The sequence below is a fragment of the Cydia fagiglandana genome, chromosome 19 (genome assembly GCF_963556715.1).
Source record: "Cydia fagiglandana chromosome 19, ilCydFagi1.1, whole genome shotgun sequence".
Taxonomy (NCBI): domain Eukaryota; kingdom Metazoa; phylum Arthropoda; class Insecta; order Lepidoptera; family Tortricidae; genus Cydia; species Cydia fagiglandana.
The window spans coordinates 2,655,110-2,677,502 of NC_085950.1; the positions used below are offsets into that span (position 1 = coordinate 2,655,110).

General features: G+C 38.2%; 2 protein-coding genes across 1 annotated transcript; one reads left to right on the plus strand and one right to left on the minus strand.

The window, feature by feature from the left end:
- LOC134673862 (zinc finger protein 239-like) overlaps window positions 1-22,393 on the plus strand; it is a 116,402-nt gene that overhangs the window by 42,803 nt on the left and 51,206 nt on the right.
- Window positions 2,781-11,285, minus strand: LOC134674128 (gastrula zinc finger protein XlCGF57.1-like). Its single transcript, XM_063532183.1, has 6 exons — window positions 11,148-11,285; window positions 10,918-11,059; window positions 10,216-10,281; window positions 6,536-6,595; window positions 5,226-5,288; window positions 2,781-4,860 (listed from the first exon to the last, which is right to left on the minus strand). Exons 1-6 carry the CDS (start codon window positions 11,283-11,285, stop codon window positions 3,596-3,598), a joined length of 1,734 nt encoding a protein of 577 aa, XP_063388253.1. The 3' UTR covers window positions 2,781-3,595.

Sequence of the window (22,393 nt, forward strand, 5' to 3'; positions counted from 1 at the left end):
AAGAGTGGCGATTACTCCACCGACAAGAGCATAGCTCTTAAATATTGATGATGATGATGAGCCCGATCATAGATATAAAAATATATACCAAAAATGACACTGACAGTTAACGTTTGACAGTGACAGATAGCTGTGGCGAAGGGTACGTTCAGAAAAAGTAGTAAGTCTAAAAGCTATACCAGACGGGCTTACCGGACCGCGATCTTAATGTACATAATATATTTTTTTTAGTTTTTTCATACTCTTATTTTAGAAGTTACAGTCGCGCAAACTATTCAGTTTAGAAGAAAATTATATTAGAAACCTCAATATCATTTTTGAAGACCTATCCCAACACGTATGGGTTTGATGAAAAAAAATTGAGTTTCAGTTTTAAGTATGGGGAACCCTAAAAATTTTTTTTTTTCAATTTTTGTATGAAAATCTTAATGAGGTTCACAGAATACATCTACTTACCAAGTTTCAACAGTATAGTGCTTATAGTTTCGGAAAAAAGTGGCTGTGACATACGGACGGACAGAAAGACAGACATAACGAATCTATAAGGGTTCCGTTTTTTGCAATTTGGCTACGGAACCCTAAAAAGACGCTGAGAAAAGGCTGACGTGCGTACGGGGCCTAATGGTCGAGACTAGACTTCTAGAATTAGCAATTCGGGATCGATCTCCCACATGGTTATTTATTACAAATGGTACGATATACTTTATGCATTCAAACGCTTCTCAGCACGGCCATAACGATTGACACCAAAATTTGACACTTCAGGCAACTGACAGCCGGCGCTTTTTTAACGCTTGTGTAACAGATACACGGAGTTCCGTATGCTCAATTCAATATGACGTCAACGCTCGAAATTCGAAGTGCTCGATAAATAAGCGCCGCGCTTAAAAACCGCCTTTGTGTGAATGGTGTGAATACATATATTTGTGTTATTCAAACGCTTTTTTAACGCGCGTTGAACTGAACATTAGTTGTAGCCCGATTTTTATTTATTGCCTGCAAAATATTTGTATGTTGTTCAAATGATTTAATGGTAATTTTTTTTCAGATTAGTTTTAAAAACGGCTGATATTTTAATTACGTCCATCCGGTACACCCCATTATTTATTGTGGTACTGCGACGCACTCACACCTATACAGGGCGTCCCACGGCGATGCCACATGGAGGGAAAGTACCTTAAATATCATAGATAGCATATTTTGCTGAAAGAAGACTTCATTTTATTTTTAAAACTTAGTAAAGTTGCATTCATACTTTTTTAATTTTTTTTGAAAAAAAATGTACGGAAAAAAATTATCGCGTCATTGGAGGAAAATTACCTTAATTATTGTAAATGAACATCTTACTGAAAGAAGACATTATTTCGATTTAAAAAAACAAGTTGAATTGCATTTTAAATAATTTCATGGTTAAACCGGGAATCGAACCCGCTACACGAGAAAAAAAAAATACCTTGTACCAAAAAAATAATTCTCACATTGAAGCCTTTCGATCGGTATGACAAAGCTACAAGGTATTTTTTTTTCTCGTATAGCGGGTTCGATTCCCGGTTTAACCATGAAATTATTTAAAATGCAATTCAACTTGTTTTTTTAAATCGAAATAATGTCTTCTTTCAGTAAGATGTTCATTTACAATAATTAAGGTACTTTTCCTCCAATGACGCGATAATCTTTTTCCATACATTTTTTTTCAAAAAAAATTAAAAAAGTATGAATGCAATTTAACTAAGTTTTAAAAATAAAATGAAGTCTTCTTTCAGCAAAATATGCTATCTATGATATTTAAGGTACTTACCCTCCATGTGGCATCGCCGTGGGACGCCCTGTATACTCATAAAATTCCCACACTGCTAGGGTTGCCAACCGTACTATATTATATAAGAAAAAAAATTGTTTATTTCACAGAAAATAATATACACGTTCTTAACCTAGTTATAATCTTTAATATTTAAGATTTTAGTAACTAGGATGAGGGGGACATATTTATTAGAGATGCAACGGATAGTTGTTTGGCCGGATACCGGATACCGGATATCCGGCCTAGACACTGGCCGAATATCCGGTATCCGGCCGCCGGATATTCGGCCGGCGGAACTATACCTACATTTCGGTTTTTCAGGTGCGCATTCTGCCGGTTTGACCTGTTTCCTAGTAAACGTTCGCGCGGACTCTTTTCTAGGTTCGAAATGAGTGCGCGTGCAAGTCAGTGGAATTATTAAATTCTTTTAAAATAATAAACAAGTACGATTATGACCGTGTCTGTTTCTTAAATCCAATTTGTTTACTCCGAAATCAAGCAATGTTACTATCCGGTATCCGGCCGGATAGTAGGGCTCTATCCGGTATCCGGCCGGATAGTAAACAATGGCCGGATACCGGATAGTAACCGGATATCCGGTGCATCTCTAATATTTATTCCCTAATCTTAAGTTCTAATCTATTTATTACTTATCATTATGTATTTATGTATGTTTATGTGTAGGTATATGTATTATATTTATGTGCTTACTTAACTAATAATTATTCTTGTACTGTGGTATTCAGTTCTTTTTTTATTATATACTTAATCTTATTAGGCTTATTACTTATTTCTAGTAATACTCTATTAGGAAAGTTGTTTAGAATAGTAGGTAAATATGAATTACAAATTCTACTGCCATATTCATTATTTGTTTTGGGGACTAGAGTCTGTGCGGAAAGAGAAGAGTCGTGGAATGTATTGGGTCCCATAGAACGACTCTTCTCTTTCCGCACAGACTCTATAAACTGAGGTTCATTGGGTAATTGCCTGAGGTTGGTCGGTCTATGGTATCTATCCAGCTTTCCTAATAAGTCATTGTATTCAAGAATCACAGCCAGTTTTACTTTATTAAATATACTAAGTACTCTACAATATTGAACCAGTTTATCGTAGTTATGCTTATACTTTTGCTGAAATTGCGTTTGGGGTTGTTAGTGTGTCGATGAGATGTGTGTTGACTGTGGATAGAAAAGTACAGTCAGCGATAAAAGCTTGTAACAAAAATGAAATTTCGCCTTAAACTTTTTATTTAAACTCTTACTTACTCTCTAAAAGTACAGAATAGATTGTGAAACATGTACAACGATTTGACGACACCTGAATGGAATTATGGGATTCATTCATAAATTGTTTATCACCATATTGTAATCCCGATCACTACTTACATTTCAAAGGCTTTCCTCCTGTTAATGGGATTATTTTACTTCGATATTTAAAAATTATGTGGACTGTATTCAAACGAATTACGAGACGAGATACGAAACGATATACCGTGGAACTTAGGACAGGCTAGGTCAATTGGTAAAAGCACTCACCTTGCTGAGCTGTAGATGACGGTGCAGCTCTCGGTGGAGGCTGGCGCAGGCTTCTCAGACCTTCAGCTCGTCTAGACTTACCTCGAATCCGAGTTACCTGGACCAGCGTGGACACCGAAACGGAGCAGTGCTTCTTCAACTGATTAGCCTTCCACAATGAGTACACACAGTTTACAGACGAAATTGAATCTTTTAGATGAACCGAGACGATAATATTCGAAAATAATAATTAGCGCTGTGAGATGCGCCCGACATGTTACATTCGCGATACGAGAAGGGGAGGAAGTCTATTTTTTTTAAAAGTTTGAACGATAATGTTGCCAGGCGAAATTATTTTAAGACTACAATCCTTAACACCTCCAGTGTGCATCCTCTGGTGACTTTTTAAATGTGAACTCTGACTGCACTTGTAGTCGCAATGACTACATTTGTACGGCTTTTCTCCGGTGTGTATTCTTATGTGACGGTGTAAGCTTGATTTCTGACAGCATTTGTAATCACAGTGGCTACACTGAAAAGGCTTCCTGCCGGTATGTGTCGTTTCGTGATTTCGTAAGCTTCTTCTATCTCTGCACTTGTAGTCGCAATGACTACATGTGTATGGTTTTTCTCCGGTGTGTATTCTTTTGTGAGTTCGAAAGTTTGCTTCCCAATTGGTTTTGTAGTCGCAGTTGCTGCATTGAAATGGCTTCGCCCCAGTATGTATCATTATGTGTTTTTGTAAATTTGATTTCTGACTGCATTTGTAATCACAGTGGCTACACTGAAAAGGCATCTTGCCAGTATGTGTCATTTCATGATAACGTAAGCTTGACCTAACTCTGCACTTGTAGTCGCAATGACTACATGTGTAAGGCTTTTCTCCAGTGTGTATCATCTGGTGTTCTTTTAAATGTGAATTCTGACTGCATTTGTAATCACAGTGGCTACACTGATAAGGCTTGCTGCCAGTATGTGTCCTTTCGTGATTTCGTAAACCTGAACCATTTCTGAACTTGTAGTCGCAATAACTGCATGTGTATGGCTTTTCTCCAGTGTGTATTCTTTGGTGAACTTGTAAGTTTCCTTTCCGATTGCTCTTGTAGTCGCAGTTGCTACATTGAAATGGCTTTGCCCCAGTATGCATAAGTATGTGTTTTTGTAAGTCTGATTTCTGAATGAATTTGTAATCACAGTGACTACAATTGAAATTATTATCCAAAGAATGTACTTTTACATGAGTCTCTAAAGATTTCTTGGAACCTGTTGTATACTCACATTCAGCACACATGAAATGTGAAGCAACATGTTCGCTAGTGCTACAAAAATTACCAGCAAAGAAATTTGATTCGGTTGAAAAGTGTGTGTTTTCTATGTGTTTTCTTAAAATAGTCTTGTTTCTGAAATGCTTGCCACAGTCTTCACAGTAGTATGGTTTGTCTCCACTGTGTACTATCGCGTCGTCGCGGAGGCGCTCGAGCACCACGGAACAAGCCATCGCGAGTTGTTCCCTGGCGCGGGCGGCGCTGCCCTCCGGACACACTGAAACACAAATTAACAAAACAATTTAAACAGATTACAACACATAGTTAATTTAACAAGAATTTCGACTTTGTCCAGGATGGTCATCAAAATAAGGTGGTCGAGAGGATATGACTTCCGACTTTCAATCCGAAGGTCGCGGGCCAAATCCTGGCTCGTACCAATAAAGTTTTGGAACTTATGTACGGAATATTTGTTCATATTCCGTACATCCTGATAAAATCTGTATACATCAGCGAAGAAATTCATAGGTGTACTTATGTGAAGTCTCCAACCCGCAGTGGGCCAACGTGGGACTATGGCCCAAGCTCTCTCGCGCACGAGAGGAGGCCTGTGCCGTAGTATCGTGGTATCGCAGTACTCACCCGACACGCAGTCCTCGTCACTCGCCGCGTCCGACACCTCCGACTTGACTGCCCGCTCCTCCACTGCAACAACAACTCTAATACTTCATGCTGTGTCTTACATAACTATACAGTTATATTTAAAATGAAATAGTTTTAAATACTCGCTCGTTTTATCATTTGATATTTACCAGTCGCTTTTCGGTGAAGGAAAACATCGTGAGGAACCCGGACTAATCCCAATAAGGCCTAGTTTACCCTCTGGGTTGGAAGGTCAGATGGCAGTCGCTTTCGTAAAAACTAGTGCCTACGGGATTAGTTGTCAAGCGGACCCCAGGCTCTCATGAGCCGTGGCGAAATGCCGGGACAACGCGAGGAAGAAGAAGTTTTAAATACTCGCATTTGCGATTACCGCGAGGTAGATTAGGTTTTGGTATATTTCGAAAACAATAATGCTGCAGTCCCGAGAATTGGCTTAATAGTCGTCAAGCGGAGGCCAGGTTGAGAATCCACTTTTCGATACAGCTAGTATGGCGCCGTGGGTACTTTAGTCGGGGCTCATACTGTAAAGTTACGAAAAGTCCTATCACTATCTTCGGACAGCCTGGACTGGAGTACGAGACCTACAAAAATTAAGAGATTTAGATACATTACACATAAATATTACCAATTCACAGAAGTACCTTTTCGAAGATAATTTATAATTATAACATCTAGATTGAAGAAAATTGTATAACGAAATCAACTACCTAAGGGAAGAAAATAAATGTAGTAGGGCTAAATTTAAAACTGAGTTAAAAAATACGTTATTGGATAATATACCCTAACATTTAAACTGTACTTACACATACCTTTACCTGAATTTAGTTGAATATAGTTTCAAATGTTAGGACCTACTTTTATCTTTTTTGGTTTGTCAACATAATCGCCATGCATGTTCGCTTTTCGGATAGTATGTATTTAAGTTAAGTTTAGTAGTTAGTGCATAGCATAATATGTTTTTTTTTTTTTTTTTAATACTTTATTGTACAAAAAGAAACATAAAACATGAAAGAACACACATCATTAGTACAAAGGCGAACTGTATGAACTGTTGTATGTTTGTGAAGATGAGCGCGATCTCGCCAACAAACTGCAATTGCAGTTTGGCGAGGAATATAATGTTTATAAAATTGTTGTGTACTTTATGATAAATAAAAAAAAATAAAAAAAAAGATTGATATATCCCGATATATTGGTAGATTGGTTCACCGATTGTAAAACCTTCCCAATGCTACAGTTTGTGTATTCTCTAATAATTAGTCACCGTTGCTATTCAAGTTGGTACTTACGCGACATCTCATCGCTTGTCTCATCTTCGCTCGATTCTGGCTTGATTATGAGCTCTTCATCTGAAACAAACATACTATTTGTGGCTTGTGTCGACGACTCAGGGATCTCGCATCCTCGCTCCGGTCCGGGTCGTGCCTAGTGCACCAGATCTCATAGTTCAGTGTGGCAACGCTGCCAGGGTCGTGGGGGAGATCGGCTAGCAGCTGGGGGCCTTGTTGCAACACTAAATATCATATAACACTTAAACATATTCATTGCCACCCAGCCAAACAAGACATCCGCGCCAGGCCACAACAATTTTGTCATTTAAAGCAGTAGTACCACGATCCCGACTATTGGGTCGTCCGGCCTGGGAACGATATTATAAAATACCCGACAGTCGGGTTTTCGGCACTGAATGTGTTAAACTCTCGCGTTTTGTACACATATTTAATTACACAAACGGGTCTACCGCAACCCAGCTGAAACGTCGGAATTTAAGGTATAAATAATAAAAGAATATCGCGGTAGACCCGTTTGTGTAATTAAAAATACATTTAATCAGTGATTGAGATGGATCAAGCAGTTAATACTGAGACAGTATCATGACATTTGAATTTGTTTACAGCTCACGAGAGAAATCTGACATCACCATGAATCTAGACACGCGGCAGCGTGTCAAGCCAAGTTCAAGCAAAGGAACTGGCTAGCCAGCGCCGAGTGTAATATTACACGAACCACTTGGTGCCACTTTTGACCCTTCTATAACTCAAAACATCTTTGACGTAAACACATAAAACTACGTGTGTTTAATTATATCCATAAGGATATCTAGAAGCCCAAATTTCATGAAGCTAGCTCAAACGGTTATAAAGGTATGAAGGTCAAAAAGTCGTAAATTTTAAGACTGACTTATGACTTATAGTACCTAAACCTAACCTACTTCCAGATGACCTAGAAGGATGAAATTTGGAATCCAGCTTGGTTATTGTGTGTAACCGTAGGAAAAAATCTAAAAATAAAATAAAGTTAAAAGATAGGGGGGGTCTCCATACAAAAAAACCACTTTTTATTGGTTCACTCTCTAACAAACCTATTACGACAGATATGACCGCAAGGTGGCGCAAGCGGGATCAAGCGTCCGTTCCGTAGCGGTGCGCGGCAACTACTACTGCTAGACACCGAAATTGGTGTGGGCCGCATGTACTTGTATTGACACGACGAAATCGCGGAGTGAGCCACGCCGGGTAATAGTTGATGAAGTCAAAGGAGATTTATAGTACACTAATAAGTTAATAACACTAAGTGTTATCTAGAAGTAATTAATTTTCCTCTCACATTTTTTACTGTTCTTATACATATGATAACATTAAAAGTTTCTGTGCTATCCCAATGTCCATATATTTTAAATAACTTCACTGGGTGATTTAATGTGAAGTTAGCCAGCTGCTGCCTTCAACCAGTCATCAAAACTTATTTCTCATGCAACATCTCTTAGACAATAATATGTCTGATGTGTCTTCTAATACTTAACAAGTATCTGAAGATTGCTAGATACAGTGAAACCTGGTTAATTGGCACCTGGATAAATGGAAAACCTCAATAATTATAGGCAGGTTTCGGGAAGGATTTCTCAGTACTAGACCACATCCATACAGTAAGGCCTGAGTTACACTTGTAAGTTTTACTTACGTAAGTAGGGACACGGCTATACTACAGAATGAGAGATGAATATCATTATCTCATTCTAACAAATAGCTTTGTCCCTACTTACGTAAGTAAAACTTACAAGTGTAACTCAGGCCTAAGGCAAATTATAGAGAAATATGCTGAGTACCAGCTAACATATTACATAGCCTTTATTGACTACAGCAAAGCATTTGACTCTTTAATACATTCAAAAATCTGGGAAGCCTTAAAAGAGAATCGAGCACAAATATATAAGGATTATAAGAAATATTTACAAACACAGCTCAGCATGCATTCAACTAGAAAAAGAAAGGCAATATGTTTCAAATACAAAAAGGCGTGAGGCAAGGAGACCCCCTATCACCAGCACTTTTCCTAGCTGTATTAGAAATGATCTTCAGAAATATGGAATGGGATGATCTAGGAATAACAGTAAGTGGTCGCACACTAACGCATTTGCGATTCGCGGATGACATTGTGTTATTCGCAAGAACATCTGGTGACCTAAACAAGATGGTTAATGATCTAGCATCGGAAAGTGAAAGAGCTGGACTGAAGTTAAACCCGGAAAAAACTAATTTTATGACTAATGGCAACAAGGATCCTGTAAGAGTGGACCAGAATCAAATCTCTTATGTGGAAGAATACATATATCTTGGGCAATTGATGTCTCCAGAAAACAGTATAAAGAAAGAAATTCAAAGAAGAATAGCGAACAGCTGGAATAAATACTGGGGACTAAAAGAAATAATGAAGGACAAAAACTTACACATATCAACTAAAAGCAAGCTATTCGACACATGCGCCCTACCTGTACTAACATACGGAAGCGAAACATGGGCTCTAACAAAAGCCATGTCAGGTAAACTTTCCATATGCCAGCATGCGATGGAAAGAAGTATGATAGGAATCAAGAGAACGGACAAAGTAAGAAATAGCAACCTCAGACACAAGACTAAAGTTCAGGATATAACTCGAAAGATAAGAAGACAAAAATGGAAATGGGCTGGTCACATAGTCAGAGGAAAAGACAAGTGGAGCAAACTAGTCACGCAATGATACCCAAGAGATGGAAACAGAAAGAAAACTAGACCAAAGAGAAGGTGGGACGACGACATAAGACAGGTCGCAGGAACAACTTGGGGTAGAGTGGCCACAGAAAGGCCAGAATGGAGAAGACTGGAGGAGGCCTTTGCCACCTGGCACAGAAATGGAAAAAAAGTGAAATATACGAACATGAATAATGTATTGTCCGACTAAAGGCTAAATATATAATATATAATAAAAGTCCGGTCCCGGTCCCTTGAGACCAAAAGGCCTCTATAATTGAAATTTTGGAACCTCTATAATTGCAATTTAGATTTTAGTGCTTTTCGTAATTTTGCCTCTGTAAGACACTGTGTTAAAAAAATCCGTTAGTTTTGCTCTTTTTTTACCTCTATTATTGAAACGAGTCTTACTTATTACCTCTGTAATTGAAATAATGTATGTAGTTGCAGACAGTATAAACAATATTTTAATAGCAATGATCATTTTATTTATATCTTCATCCAGAATTCTCTATCTACAGCCTACAACAAAAACTTTCTTCTACAATTCAATGGAATTTTTAAACCCAAATGATTAATAACAAAATAAAGTAGTAATAAATGTAGTGTAAAAGTCCAACTATTGACAGAAGCTACATAAATAGCTTTTTTATAGACTAGAAATCCAGAACGTAAGCGTGTAAATCTACTTTCAGTGGTTATTTGCACCTCTATAAAAGAAATTTGTCAGAACGCAACCTCTATTAATGAAAACCTATATAATTGACACAACGATTTTTTTGAACCTCGTTAATTGACACGACCTGCTTAAATGAAAAACTGGTTAATTGACAAAAAATGGCCGGTCCCTTGAGATTGCAATTATCCAGGTTCCACCGTACTAGCAACATCAGTTGTGGAAACTTCTACTCCCTATTCAAAAATAATAATGACTGTTTCTATCAGTGGAGGAGTATACAGACCTGATACAGGCTCACTGGTCCCATCTCCGTCCTGCATCTCAGGATCCTCAACTGCGGAGTCTTCCTCTAGAGCAACAAACACAACAAATCACATCATCTTCCCGTTATTGTTATGCTCACACAGCAATTGTAAAGAAGTCTAACAACCAATTAAATTACTTTCTATCAAAATATTTTAATTAGTGTTATTTCAAGTAGACACACTACTATTTAAAGCAAGCCCTGGGCACCTCCAGTGCTTGTGTAATTTTTGTATGTCAGCAGCAGGCAAGGTGTTCAAAATTAACTTGACACAAAAGTGTGTTGAGCTTGATGGTCGCACCATACACACACCTGCTAAGGGTTGATCGCCCACTGCACATTAGATGGTGTTATTTTAAAATTATAAACCCAATTAAGATCATTTTGAACACCTTGCCCGCTTAGCAACTTCTGCTGCTGACTGTATATGACTTTTAATTTGGTTTGTATTTGTAAAGTAGTCCCATAACACTATCTAGTGGGCAGTCAACACTTAGCTGGTGTGTGTGTGTGTGTGTGTATGGTGCGACCACAGAGAATATAATCACTACCATCAAACACTGTGATTGTGATATAACAAGACAAGTGTGATTGTAATATTTTTATTCATATTCTTCTGTACAAAATTCAAATAAAATGACTTAAACTTCACTAGTAGTTTGATTGGTGGTGGTTCCCTACCTTTGACGTGGCTCGCTACCTGCAGCCACGCCCGCAGCTCCGCCTGGCTGCGCTGCACTTGCAGCTTGAAGTCGCTCGCGTCTCGCAGGCGGCCCACGCACGCCGAGCAGATGCCGCACGAGCTCGAGCCGTCTAGTACCAGCTGTAAGTTTAATTATTCCAACAAAAACATCTAATTTTTCACAATTTTGGGTTTAAGTAGATGTTTCAATAACTAGATTGTCTTTTACATGTATATCGAAGCTCTCTTTGATCATGTCGGCATATATCTCTGTTTTGCCGAGATGTTTGTACGGCGTCGTCAGGTCCTTGTCCGGAGCACACCGCAGGCAGCAGCGACACGCGCGCGTCACGTCCATGACGTCCATCATGGCAGCCGCGCGGTGCGCGAGAATGCACCAATGGTCTTAAAACAAATACCACAACAATACGAACGTGCAGTGCTATTATTATATTATATTAGAGAAAGAGCCTTTGGTACAGTCAGTTAAAAAGAACAGAATAAGTAATTAGCAAGAAAAAACAGCGTCTTCCCGGTATTATCAGTAGCCCGATACCAGAAATGACACTGACAGTTAACGTTTGACAGTGACAGGTAGCTGTGGCGAAGGGTACGTTCAGAAAAAGTAGTAAGTCTAAAAGCTCCATCAGACGGGCTTACCGGACCGCGATCTTGGTCCGAAGACTTTTCGATCGTGTGGAACACTAATAAATAGTATTAAAAAGCTTCATATGCACGAGAGATTAAAAAGCGTCGCGTCAAAAGAAACCCGACCGAATCTAATATTGTACTAAGCCTCCTCCACACTCGTGCGCGAATCGCGGCGCGAAGCCGCGATTCACGTGCATAGTCTGGAGATGCTTTACGCAAATATATAAGCTAAAATAATGAATAACAAGTTTTACATGTCTTATGCAGTGATGCCTTTGTGTAATAGAACAACAATCAGGACCCTAGAGAATAAAACAAATATATGTTACATGATACCTACGTTGCAGTTACGAATTTTAACTTGAATGATATTGTTACTTGCGAACTATACGTATACATATTACGTTCAGCGATGGTAAAACCATTTCAAAAATGAATCACAATAACTGATTTCACACAAAAGCACACACAGTTATAATTTAAGATGAATTATTATGATACAACTAAAATTGTGAGTGCAGATATAACTTTTTAAATTTAATTTTTTTTTGTTTTCGACAGCCAACATGGCAATGATAGTTCCATTCAGCCAAATTATTAAAAAGATTTTGGTGAAATATCGTATTATATAATATTTTATTTATTTAATAACAAATAAATATATATTTTTATATCATGTAATAATATTTTTTGTACGTAATAAATGTCTATTGTCGAAATAAAAAATACATTCAGTTTTTGAACATTCAAACTCTTTGGCGGTGTCTTATAGCCTCCTCCAGACTATGCGCGTGAATCGCGGGCGAAGCCGAGAACGCGAGTGTGGAGTCGATTTCGCAGTCTGCGAAAATCGACGACACACTCGCGTTCGCGGCTTCGCCACAAAAGAGATAGGTACAGAAATCAATCTACATACAAAGCGCGCTCGAGCAACGCACACATAGACACTGCTTACGGACACGATATCTCGGACCAGTTGGGACCAGTGCGAGCGCGAGTGCCATTCGCTTGAGACACGCGTCTGTGAACTTTTTTGTGCAATAATGGAGAAACAAAACAAAAAGTTATTATAACTGTATAGTGGACGGTTGTTTAAATTCAACATTAACCGGTGAATTGTCGTTTTTTAAGCTACCAGTGGTTTCAGAGAGAATGCGTATGCGAATTTATTACATTGTACATGAGAATGCGAATTTATTACACTTTAAAATATAATAATCGCACATTTCGCCAATCTCGAAATCATCGCAAGATGTTTTCTGTGGCAAATTTGTAATATAACAATGAGATTAAAATTAAAATACCTATTTGAGTTATTAATGTTATTATTAATTTATATGTCCATTCTTCCCGTTTCATCCTCAACAATTAAATCAAACAACTAGATACGAGATACGATATAGAAGAATGGACATATAAATTAATAATAACATTAATAACTCAAATAGGTATTTTAATTTTAATCTCATTGTTATATTCGCATAAGCGCATTCGTGCAAGGGGCCGTCCATTGCTGCCTTTATTTGGTCCGTCCACCTCATGGGCGACCTTCCTCGCGCTCGGGTACCTTCTACTCTGCCCTGCACTACCAGTCGCTCTATGGACACATCTCCACGTCGAGAAACGTGTCCAAAGAAAGTGAGGATGCGAGCTTGAACGATGGAGGATAGACGCTGCTTGATGCCGAGCTCTTGGAGTATGGAGACGTTGGTGCGGTGTTCGGTCCACGATACTCCAAGCATTCTTCCGCGTGACAGTATCAACTTCACAATTTTTAATATGATTTAATTTAATGTATCTATATATTCAAATAATTAACTTAATTCAAATTGCATATTTTTAATTAAAATATTCAGTTAAATGTATAAATTCAATCATCATTCAAATCTCTGTTTCAAATTTAACTATCTATATATGGCAATTTTGTATTCAAAGCTTTGACAGTTAGACATAGTCCGGGAGCCGGCTGCATGAAACAAACCTCATCAAAAAATAGAATATACCTACCCTGTAGAGGTACCTGACATTTAGTAGATTCCAACGCACTTGGTCGGCCTAGGCTTAACCTGGCAGATTTTGTACAAATGGCAAAAACGTTGGACAAAAATTCATCAAAAAAAACCTCATCGAAAAATAGAATGAAACTTGTATGGTAGGATACCTGACCTTGAGGACAGTAAAAAAAAGTGGTCGGCCTCACCTTAGCCTGGCAGTTTTTGCAGTCCGACCAGATTTATTGGGTCACGTGAGAGCTACAATTTACCTCATCGAAAAATAGAATGAAACAAACGGATTATAATAGCTAAAATAAGCCTGTCGACGTATGTCTTGGTCGGCCTCACCTTAACCTGGCAGTTTTTGCAGTCCGACCAGATTTATAAAAAAATCATCAAAATTTTTTTATCGAAAAATCGTATGAAACTTGTATGGTACGATAGCTGCCTTTGAGAACAGTAAAAAAAAAAGTGGTCGGCCAAATCCTGTGTTGGCAGGTTCCTGTGTCCGACCAATTTTGTGGTACCACGTAAGAGCAACAATTTACCTCATCGAAAAATAGAATGAAACAAACGGATTATAATAGCTAAAATAAGCCTGTTGACGTATGTCTTGGTCGGCCTCACCTTAACCTGGCAGTTTTTGCAGTCCGACCAAATTTTTAAAAAGAACATCAAAATTTTTTTATCGAAAAATCGTATGAAACTTGTATGGTAAGATAGCTGCCTTTGAGGACAGTAAAAAAAAAGTGGTCGGCCAAATCCTTTGTTGGCAGGTTCCTGTGTCCGACCAATTTTGTGGTACCACGTGAGAGCTACAATTTACCTCAACGAAAAATAGAATGAAACAAACGGATAATAATAGCTAAAATAAGCCTGTTGACGTAGGTCTTGGTCGGCCTCACCTTAACCTGACAGTTTTTGCAGTCCGACCAAATTTATAAAAAAATCATCAAAATTTTTTTATCGAAAAATCGTATGAAACTTGTATGGTACGATAGCTGCCTTTGAGGACAGTAAAAAAAAAGTGGTCGGCCAAATCCTGTGTTGGCAGGTTCCTCTGTCCGACCAATTTTGTGGTACCACGTGAGAGCTACAATTTACCTCATCGAAAAATAGAATGAAACAAACGGATTATAATAGCTAAAATAAGCCTGTTGACGTATGTCTTGGTCGGCCTCACCTTAACCTGGCAGTTTTTGCAGTCCGACCAAATTTATGAAAAAATCATCAAATTTTTTTTATCAAAAATCGTATGAAACTTGTATGGTACGATAGCTGCCTTTGAGGACAGTAAAAAAAAAATGGTCGGCCAAATCCTGTGTTTGCAGGTTCCTGTGTCCGACCAATTTTGTGGTACCACGTGAGAGCTACAATTTACCTCATCGAAAAATAGAATGAAACAAACGGATTATAATAGCTTAAATAAGCCTGTTGACGTATGTCTTGGTCGGCCTCACCTTAACCTGGCAGTTTTTGCAGTCCGGCCAAATTTATAAAAAAAACATCAAAAAATTTTTATCGAAAAATCGTGTGAAACTTGTATGGTACGATAGCTGCCTTTGAGGACAGTAATAAAAAAGTGGTTGGCCAAATCCTGTGTTGGCAGGTTCCTGTGTCCGACCAATTTTGTGGTACCACGTGAGAGCTACAATTTACCTCATCGAAAAATAGAATGAAACAAACGGATTATAATACCTAAAATAAACCTGTTGACGTATGGCTTGGTCGGCCTCACCGTAGCCTGGCAGTTTTTGCAGTCCGACCAAATTTGTGATACCACGTGACAGCTAGAATAGGACCACACATGCTGTATTCCATACGCATCATGACTTTGTGTACCTATCTGATGGGCGGGCGTATATGAAACGCCTTCTTGTACGTGCAGGTGATCCAGGTATACACCAAAGCTTAGTTTTCAATCGAACACTTGTAATATAAGAGGAAAAACTGCACGTGATCCTTCCAAAATTTAAATAAATGGTAAAATGTTCCTCCACGATGTTCTCAACGGGCATCTAGACTGCGTTGGATTGCTGTCACAGTTAGGGCTCCGCGCTCCCACGCGCCGAACTCGTCACACCACACTATTCCATATTCCCTGTCAACGTACCAATTATGGCCAAAATTCTATTCTATTAAATTCTGAGTAGAATCGCACGTACCTATAATAAATCGTTCCAAAACATTGACCCTTTCTTCTCCTCCAGACGTGTTTTCAAATCACAAATTGCAAAGCAACTTTCCTGGTAGTCACGCACTATCACACCCACTTACACACATACACCCACCTACACACACACACACACACACACACACACACACACACACACACACACACACACACACACACACACACACACACACACACACACACACACACACACACACACACACACACACACACACACACACACACACGAACACATAAATTCCAATAAATGCATACAAACTAATAGATTCGCTCGTTTATGTAGGTACTGTATGTATTTTTATTTTACTATTTCTTATTTATTGTTTACGCAAAATTAGAGCTATACCTACTATTTTAGGATTTTTTTTCCAGTTTACAGTTATTATTAATTTTTTCTCTTTTTCCTTGTACCGTAAAGACTTACAAATTAAGTTATATTTACGATTCTTGTACAGCACAAGTTACAAGTCTACCCACAGATGATTTTTTATTATGTATAAATTACAGGAAGTTCTGTTATTGGCTATGCTATAAGTTCTCATGTTTTTTGTATATTATTTAATGTAAACGCTGTTGAACTTCTCAATAAATATAAATAAATAAAAATACACAAGATAACCTCACATATATTAAGTGATTATCTTATTGTTATTTCTTCGACTCGCAAAGGCGTTATGTGTCCTTCAAACCATTTGATCTTATACATTTCATCTCTTAATGTCCAGCCACAATGTGTTGCATCAAATTTGATGCAAGTGGATTCTGCCGCACACTGCCACATTGAATTTATGAAAGCCGCCCGTAACAAGCCATACGTCAACAGGGTTATTTTAGCTATTATAATCCGTTTGTTTCATTCTATTTTTCGATGTGGTAAATTGTAACTCTCACGTGGTACCACAAAATTGGTCGGAGACAGGAACCTGCCAACACAGGATTTGGCCGACCATTTTTTTTTACTGTCCTCAAAGGCAGCTATCGTACCATACAAGTTTCATACGATTTTTCGATATAAATTTTTTGATGATTTTTTCATAAATTTGGTCGGACTGCAAAAACTGCCAGGTTAAGGTAAGGCCGACCAAGACATACGTCAACAGGCTTATTTTAGCTATTATAATCCGTTTGTTTCATTCTATTTTTCGATGAGGTAAATTGTAGCTCTCACGTGGTACCACAAAATTGGTCGGACACAGGAACCTGCAAACACAGGATTTGGCCGACCATTTTTTTATTACTGTCCTCAAAGGCAGCTATCGTACCATACAAGTTTCATACGATTTTTCGATAAAAAAATTTTGATGATTTTTTCATAAATTTGGTCGGACTGCAAAAACTGCCAGGTTAAGGTGAGGCCGACCAAGACATACGTCAACAGGCTTATTTTAGCTATTATAATCCGTTTGTTTCATTCTATTTTTCGATGAGGTAAATTGTAGCTCTCACGTGGTACCACAAAATTGGTCGGACACAGGAACCTGCAAACACAGGATTTGGCCGACCATTTTTTTGGTTTACCCTTGAATTGCCGACAGACATTTCATCGAATGTTATTTCGAAGACAACGTTTCAAGTATTTTCATTTCATCGACAAGTCATTGCGTCGAAGAATTGATATAGTAAATTTAAATCTAGGACTTTTAATTGGCACTCGAGTTATTTCGTATATAGTTTATATCGTGGTATTTCTTTACGGGTTTTCTTATTTCATTTTGGCGTGCATTTAATACAATTTATTACGCATAAAATTATTTCAAAATGTAATATTTGACTTTGATAGCCGTGCGTTTGTGTGTGGGGTCGCAGTTCTAACCTAACCTAAACCTACTTTGAAAGACGTTCGTTTCTGTGTGGGGTCGCAGTTCTCACCTAACCTAAACCTACTTTGATAGCCGTTCGTGTCTGTGTGGAGTCGCAGTTTTAACCTAACCTAAACCTACTTTAAAAGCCGTTCGTTTCTGTGTGGGCTCAGTTCTAACCTAACCTAAACCCACTTTGAAGCCGTTCGTTTCTGTGTGGGGTCACAGTTCTAACCTAACCTAAACCCACTATGAAGCCGTTCGTTTCTGTGTGGGGTCGCAGTTCTAACCTAACCTAAACCCACTTTGAAAGCCGTTCGTTTCTGTGTGGGGTCGCAGTTCTAACCTAACCTAAACCTACTTTTAAAGCCGTTCGTTTCTGTGTGGGGTCGCAGTTCTAACCTAACATAAACCTACTTTGAAAGCCGTTCGTTTCTGTGTGGGCTCAGTTCTAACCTAACCTAAACCCACTTTGAAGCCGTTCGTTTCTGTGTGGGGTCACAGTTCTAACCTAACCTAAACCCACTTTGAAAGCCGTTCGTTTCTGTGTGGGGTCGCAGATCTAACCTAACCTAAACCGACTTTTAAAGCCGTTCGTTTCTGTGTGGGGTTGCAGTTCTAACCTAACCTAAACCGACTTAGATAGCCGTTCGTTTCTGTGTGGGGTCGCATTTCTAACCTAACCTAAACCTAAAATTGTTACACCAGAAAAATGTATAAATGAGTAGTACGACATATAAAAATGTATTAAAGCAATACGTCGAACAAATGAATTGCAATGTTTAGTAGTTAAATAATTAAAATAATTTGAAACGAATCAGCGATCAAGTAATATTCGTTGAATAGTATTTCTACGCAGTAAGAATAATTGAAATAAATAGTATATGAAACAAAATAACGCTAAACAATATTACTAGTACTAACCTTTCGATGAATCGTTGTCGATGAAATAATATTCGATGAAAAGTTTGTCGGCAAAACAAGGGTACACCCATTTTTTTTATTACTGTCCTCAAAGGCAGCTATCGTACCATACAAGTTTCACACGATTTTTCGATAAAAATTTTTTGATGATTTTTTTATAAATTTGGCCGGACTGCAAAATCTGCCAGGTTAAGGTGAGGCCGACCAAGACATACGTCAACAGGCTTATTTAAGCTATTATAATCCGTTTGTTTCATTCTATTTTTCGATGAGGTAAATTGTAGCTCTCACGTGGTACCACAAAATTGGTCGGACACAGGAACCTGCAAACACAGGATTTGGCCGACCATTTTTTTTTACTGTCCTCAAAGGCTGCTATCGTACCATACAAGTTTCATACGATTTATCGATAAAAAAATTTTGATGATTTTTTTATAAATTTGGTCGTACTGCAAAAACTGCCAGGTTAAGGTGAGGCCGACCAAGACATACGTCAACAAGCTTATTTTAGCTATTATAATCCGTTTGTTTCATTCTATTTTTCGATGAGGTAAATTGTAGCTCTCACGTGGTACCACAAAATTGGTCGGACACAGGAACCTGCAAACACAGGATTTGGCCGACCATTTTTTTATTACTATCCTCAAAGGCAGCTATCGTACCATACAAGTTTCATACGATTTTTCGATAAAAAAATTTTGATGATTTTTTCATAAATTTGGTCGGACTGCAAAAACTGCCAGGTTAAGGTGAGGCCGACCAAGACATACGTCAACAGGCTTATTTTAGCTATTATAATCCGTTTGTTTCATTCTATTTTTCGATGAGGTAAATTGTAGCTCTCACGTGGTACCACAAAATTGGTCGGACACAGGAACCTGCAAACACAGGATTTGGCCGACCATTTTTTTTTACTGTCCTCAAAGACAGCTATCGTACCATACAAGTTTCATACGATTTATCGATAAAAATTTTTTGATGATTTTTTTATAAATCTGGTCGGACTGCAAAAACTGCCAGGTTAAGGTGAGGCCGACCAAGACATACGTCAACAGGCTTATTTAAGCTATTATAATCCGTTTGTTTCATTCTATTTTTCGATGAGGTAAATTGTAGCTCTCACGTGGTACCACAAAATTGGTCGGACACAGGAACCTGCAAACACAGGATTTGGCCGACCATTTTTTTATTACTGTCCTCAAAGGCAGCTATCGTACCATACAAGTTTCACACGATTTTTCGATAAAAATTTTTTGATGATTTTTTTATAAATTTGGCCGGACTGCAAAATCTGCCAGGTTAAGGTGAGGCCGACCAAGACATACGTCAACAGGCTTATTTAAGCTATTATAATCCGTTTGTTTCATTCTATTTTTCGATGAGGTAAATTGTAGCTCTCACGTGGTACCACAAAATTGGTCGGACACAGGAACCTGCAAACACAGGATTTGGCCGACCATTTTTTTTTTACTGTCCTCAAAGGCAGCTATCGTACCATACAAGTTTCATACGATTTTTCGATAAAAAAATTTTGATGATTTTTTCATAACGGTCGGACTGCAAAAACTGCCAGGTTAAGGTGAGGCCGACCAAGACATACGTCAACAGGCTTATTTTAGCTATTATAATCCGTTTGTTTCATTCTATTTTTCGATGAGGTAAATTGTAGCTCTCACGTGGTACCACAAAATTGGTCGGACACAGGAACCTGCAAACACAGGATTTGGCCGACCATTTTTTTATTACTGTCCTCAAAGGCAGCTATCGTACCATACAAGTTTCACACGATTTTTCGATAAAATTTTTTTGATGATTTTTTTATAAATTTGGCCGGACTGCAAAATCTGCCAGGTTAAGGTGAGGCCGACCAAGACATACGTCAACAGGCTTATTTAAGCTATTATAATCCGTTTGTTTCATTCTATTTTTCGATGAGGTAAATTGTAGCTCTCACGTGGTACCACAAAATTGGTCGGACACAGGAACCTGCAAACACAGGATTTGGCCGACCATTTTTTTTTACTGTCCTCAAAGGCAGCTATCGTACCATACAAGTTTCATACGATTTATCGATAAAAATTTTTTGATGATTTTTTTATAAATTTGGCCGGACTGCAAAATCTGCCAGGTTAAGGTGAGGCCGACCAAGACATACGTCAACAGGCTTATTTAAGCTATTATAATCCGTTTGTTTCATTCTATTTTTCGATGAGGTAAATTGTAGCTCTCACGTGGTACCACAAAATTGGTCGGACACAGGAACCTGCAAACACAGGATTTGGCCGACCATTTTTTTTTTACTGTCCTCAAAGGCAGCTATCGTACCATACAAGTTTCATACGATTTTTCGATAAAAAAATTTTGATGATTTTTTCATAACGGTCGGACTGCAAAAACTGCCAGGTTAAGGTGAGGCCGACCAAGACATACGTCAACAGGCTTATTTTAGCTATTATAATCCGTTTGTTTCATTCTATTTTTCGATGAGGTAAATTGTAGCTCTCACGTGGTACCACAAAATTGGTCGGACACAGGAACCTGCAAACACAGGATTTGGCCGACCATTTTTTTATTACTGTCCTCAAAGGCAGCTATCGTACCATACAAGTTTCACACGATTTTTCGATAAAATTTTTTTGATGATTTTTTTATAAATTTGGCCGGACTGCAAAATCTGCCAGGTTAAGGTGAGGCCGACCAAGACATACGTCAACAGGCTTATTTAAGCTATTATAATCCGTTTGTTTCATTCTATTTTTCGATGAGGTAAATTGTAGCTCTCACGTGGTACCACAAAATTGGTCGGACACAGGAACCTGCAAACACAGGATTTGGCCGACCATTTTTTTTTACTGTCCTCAAAGGCAGCTATCGTACCATACAAGTTTCATACGATTTATCGATAAAAATTTTTTGATGATTTTTTTATAAATCTGGTCGGACTGCAAAAACTGCCAGGTTAAGGTGAGGCCGACCAAGACATACGTCAACAGGCTTATTTTAGCTATTATAATCCGTTTGTTTCATTCTATTTTTCGATGAGGTAAATTGTAGCTCTCACGTGACCCAATAAATCTGGTCGGACTGCAAAAACTGCCAGGCTAAGGTGAGGCCGACCACTTTTTTTTTACTGTCCTCAAGGTCAGGTATCCTACCATACAAGTTTCATTCTATTTTTCGATGAGGTTTTTTTTGATGAATTTTTGTCCAACGTTTTTGCCATTTGTACAAAATCTGCCAGGTTAAGCCTAGGCCGACCAAGTGCGTTGGAATCTACTAAATGTCAGGTACCTCTACAGGGTAGGTATATTCTATTTTTTGATGAGGTTTGTTTCATGCAGCCGGCTCCCGGACTAACAGTTATAGACCTTTAAAAAACTTACTTGGTCATCTCGAATCCCAACGACAATCCACTTTGCCCTTAGAGGATATATGGAGACGCCATATCTAAAATTTTCGGTACAAAATAGTCTGCCGTTTTTTGCGGGGGAGGGGCACATCAAATGTATAGGTACGTCATGTCAGATAAACGTCAGTCCATACATATGGTTGACATGTGGTTGACCATTGGCCGCCTATTTTCGACAGAGGGGAACGCCTGTTAATAGCGGCTCCACTTTGCCACTTTTTGTAGTCTTGTAATTTTGGAAGTAAACCAGCGTTAAATTACAGTCCACTTATTATTTCACCACCTTTACAATACCTGAGACCAGCGAAGATTTTACACAGTTGATTTAAGTTGTATATTTTCGATCGAAACTTATTTCGTTTGTCAGACAATTCGGTGAAATTTGGCGAAATATTTTTTTTTCAAAAATTTATTAAAAATAGCCTTGACCATATATTTTTCTAAGGCAACCCTATTTATTTTATTTATTTGGAAAGCAAACAGAAATAAGTGAGCAGGAGATAA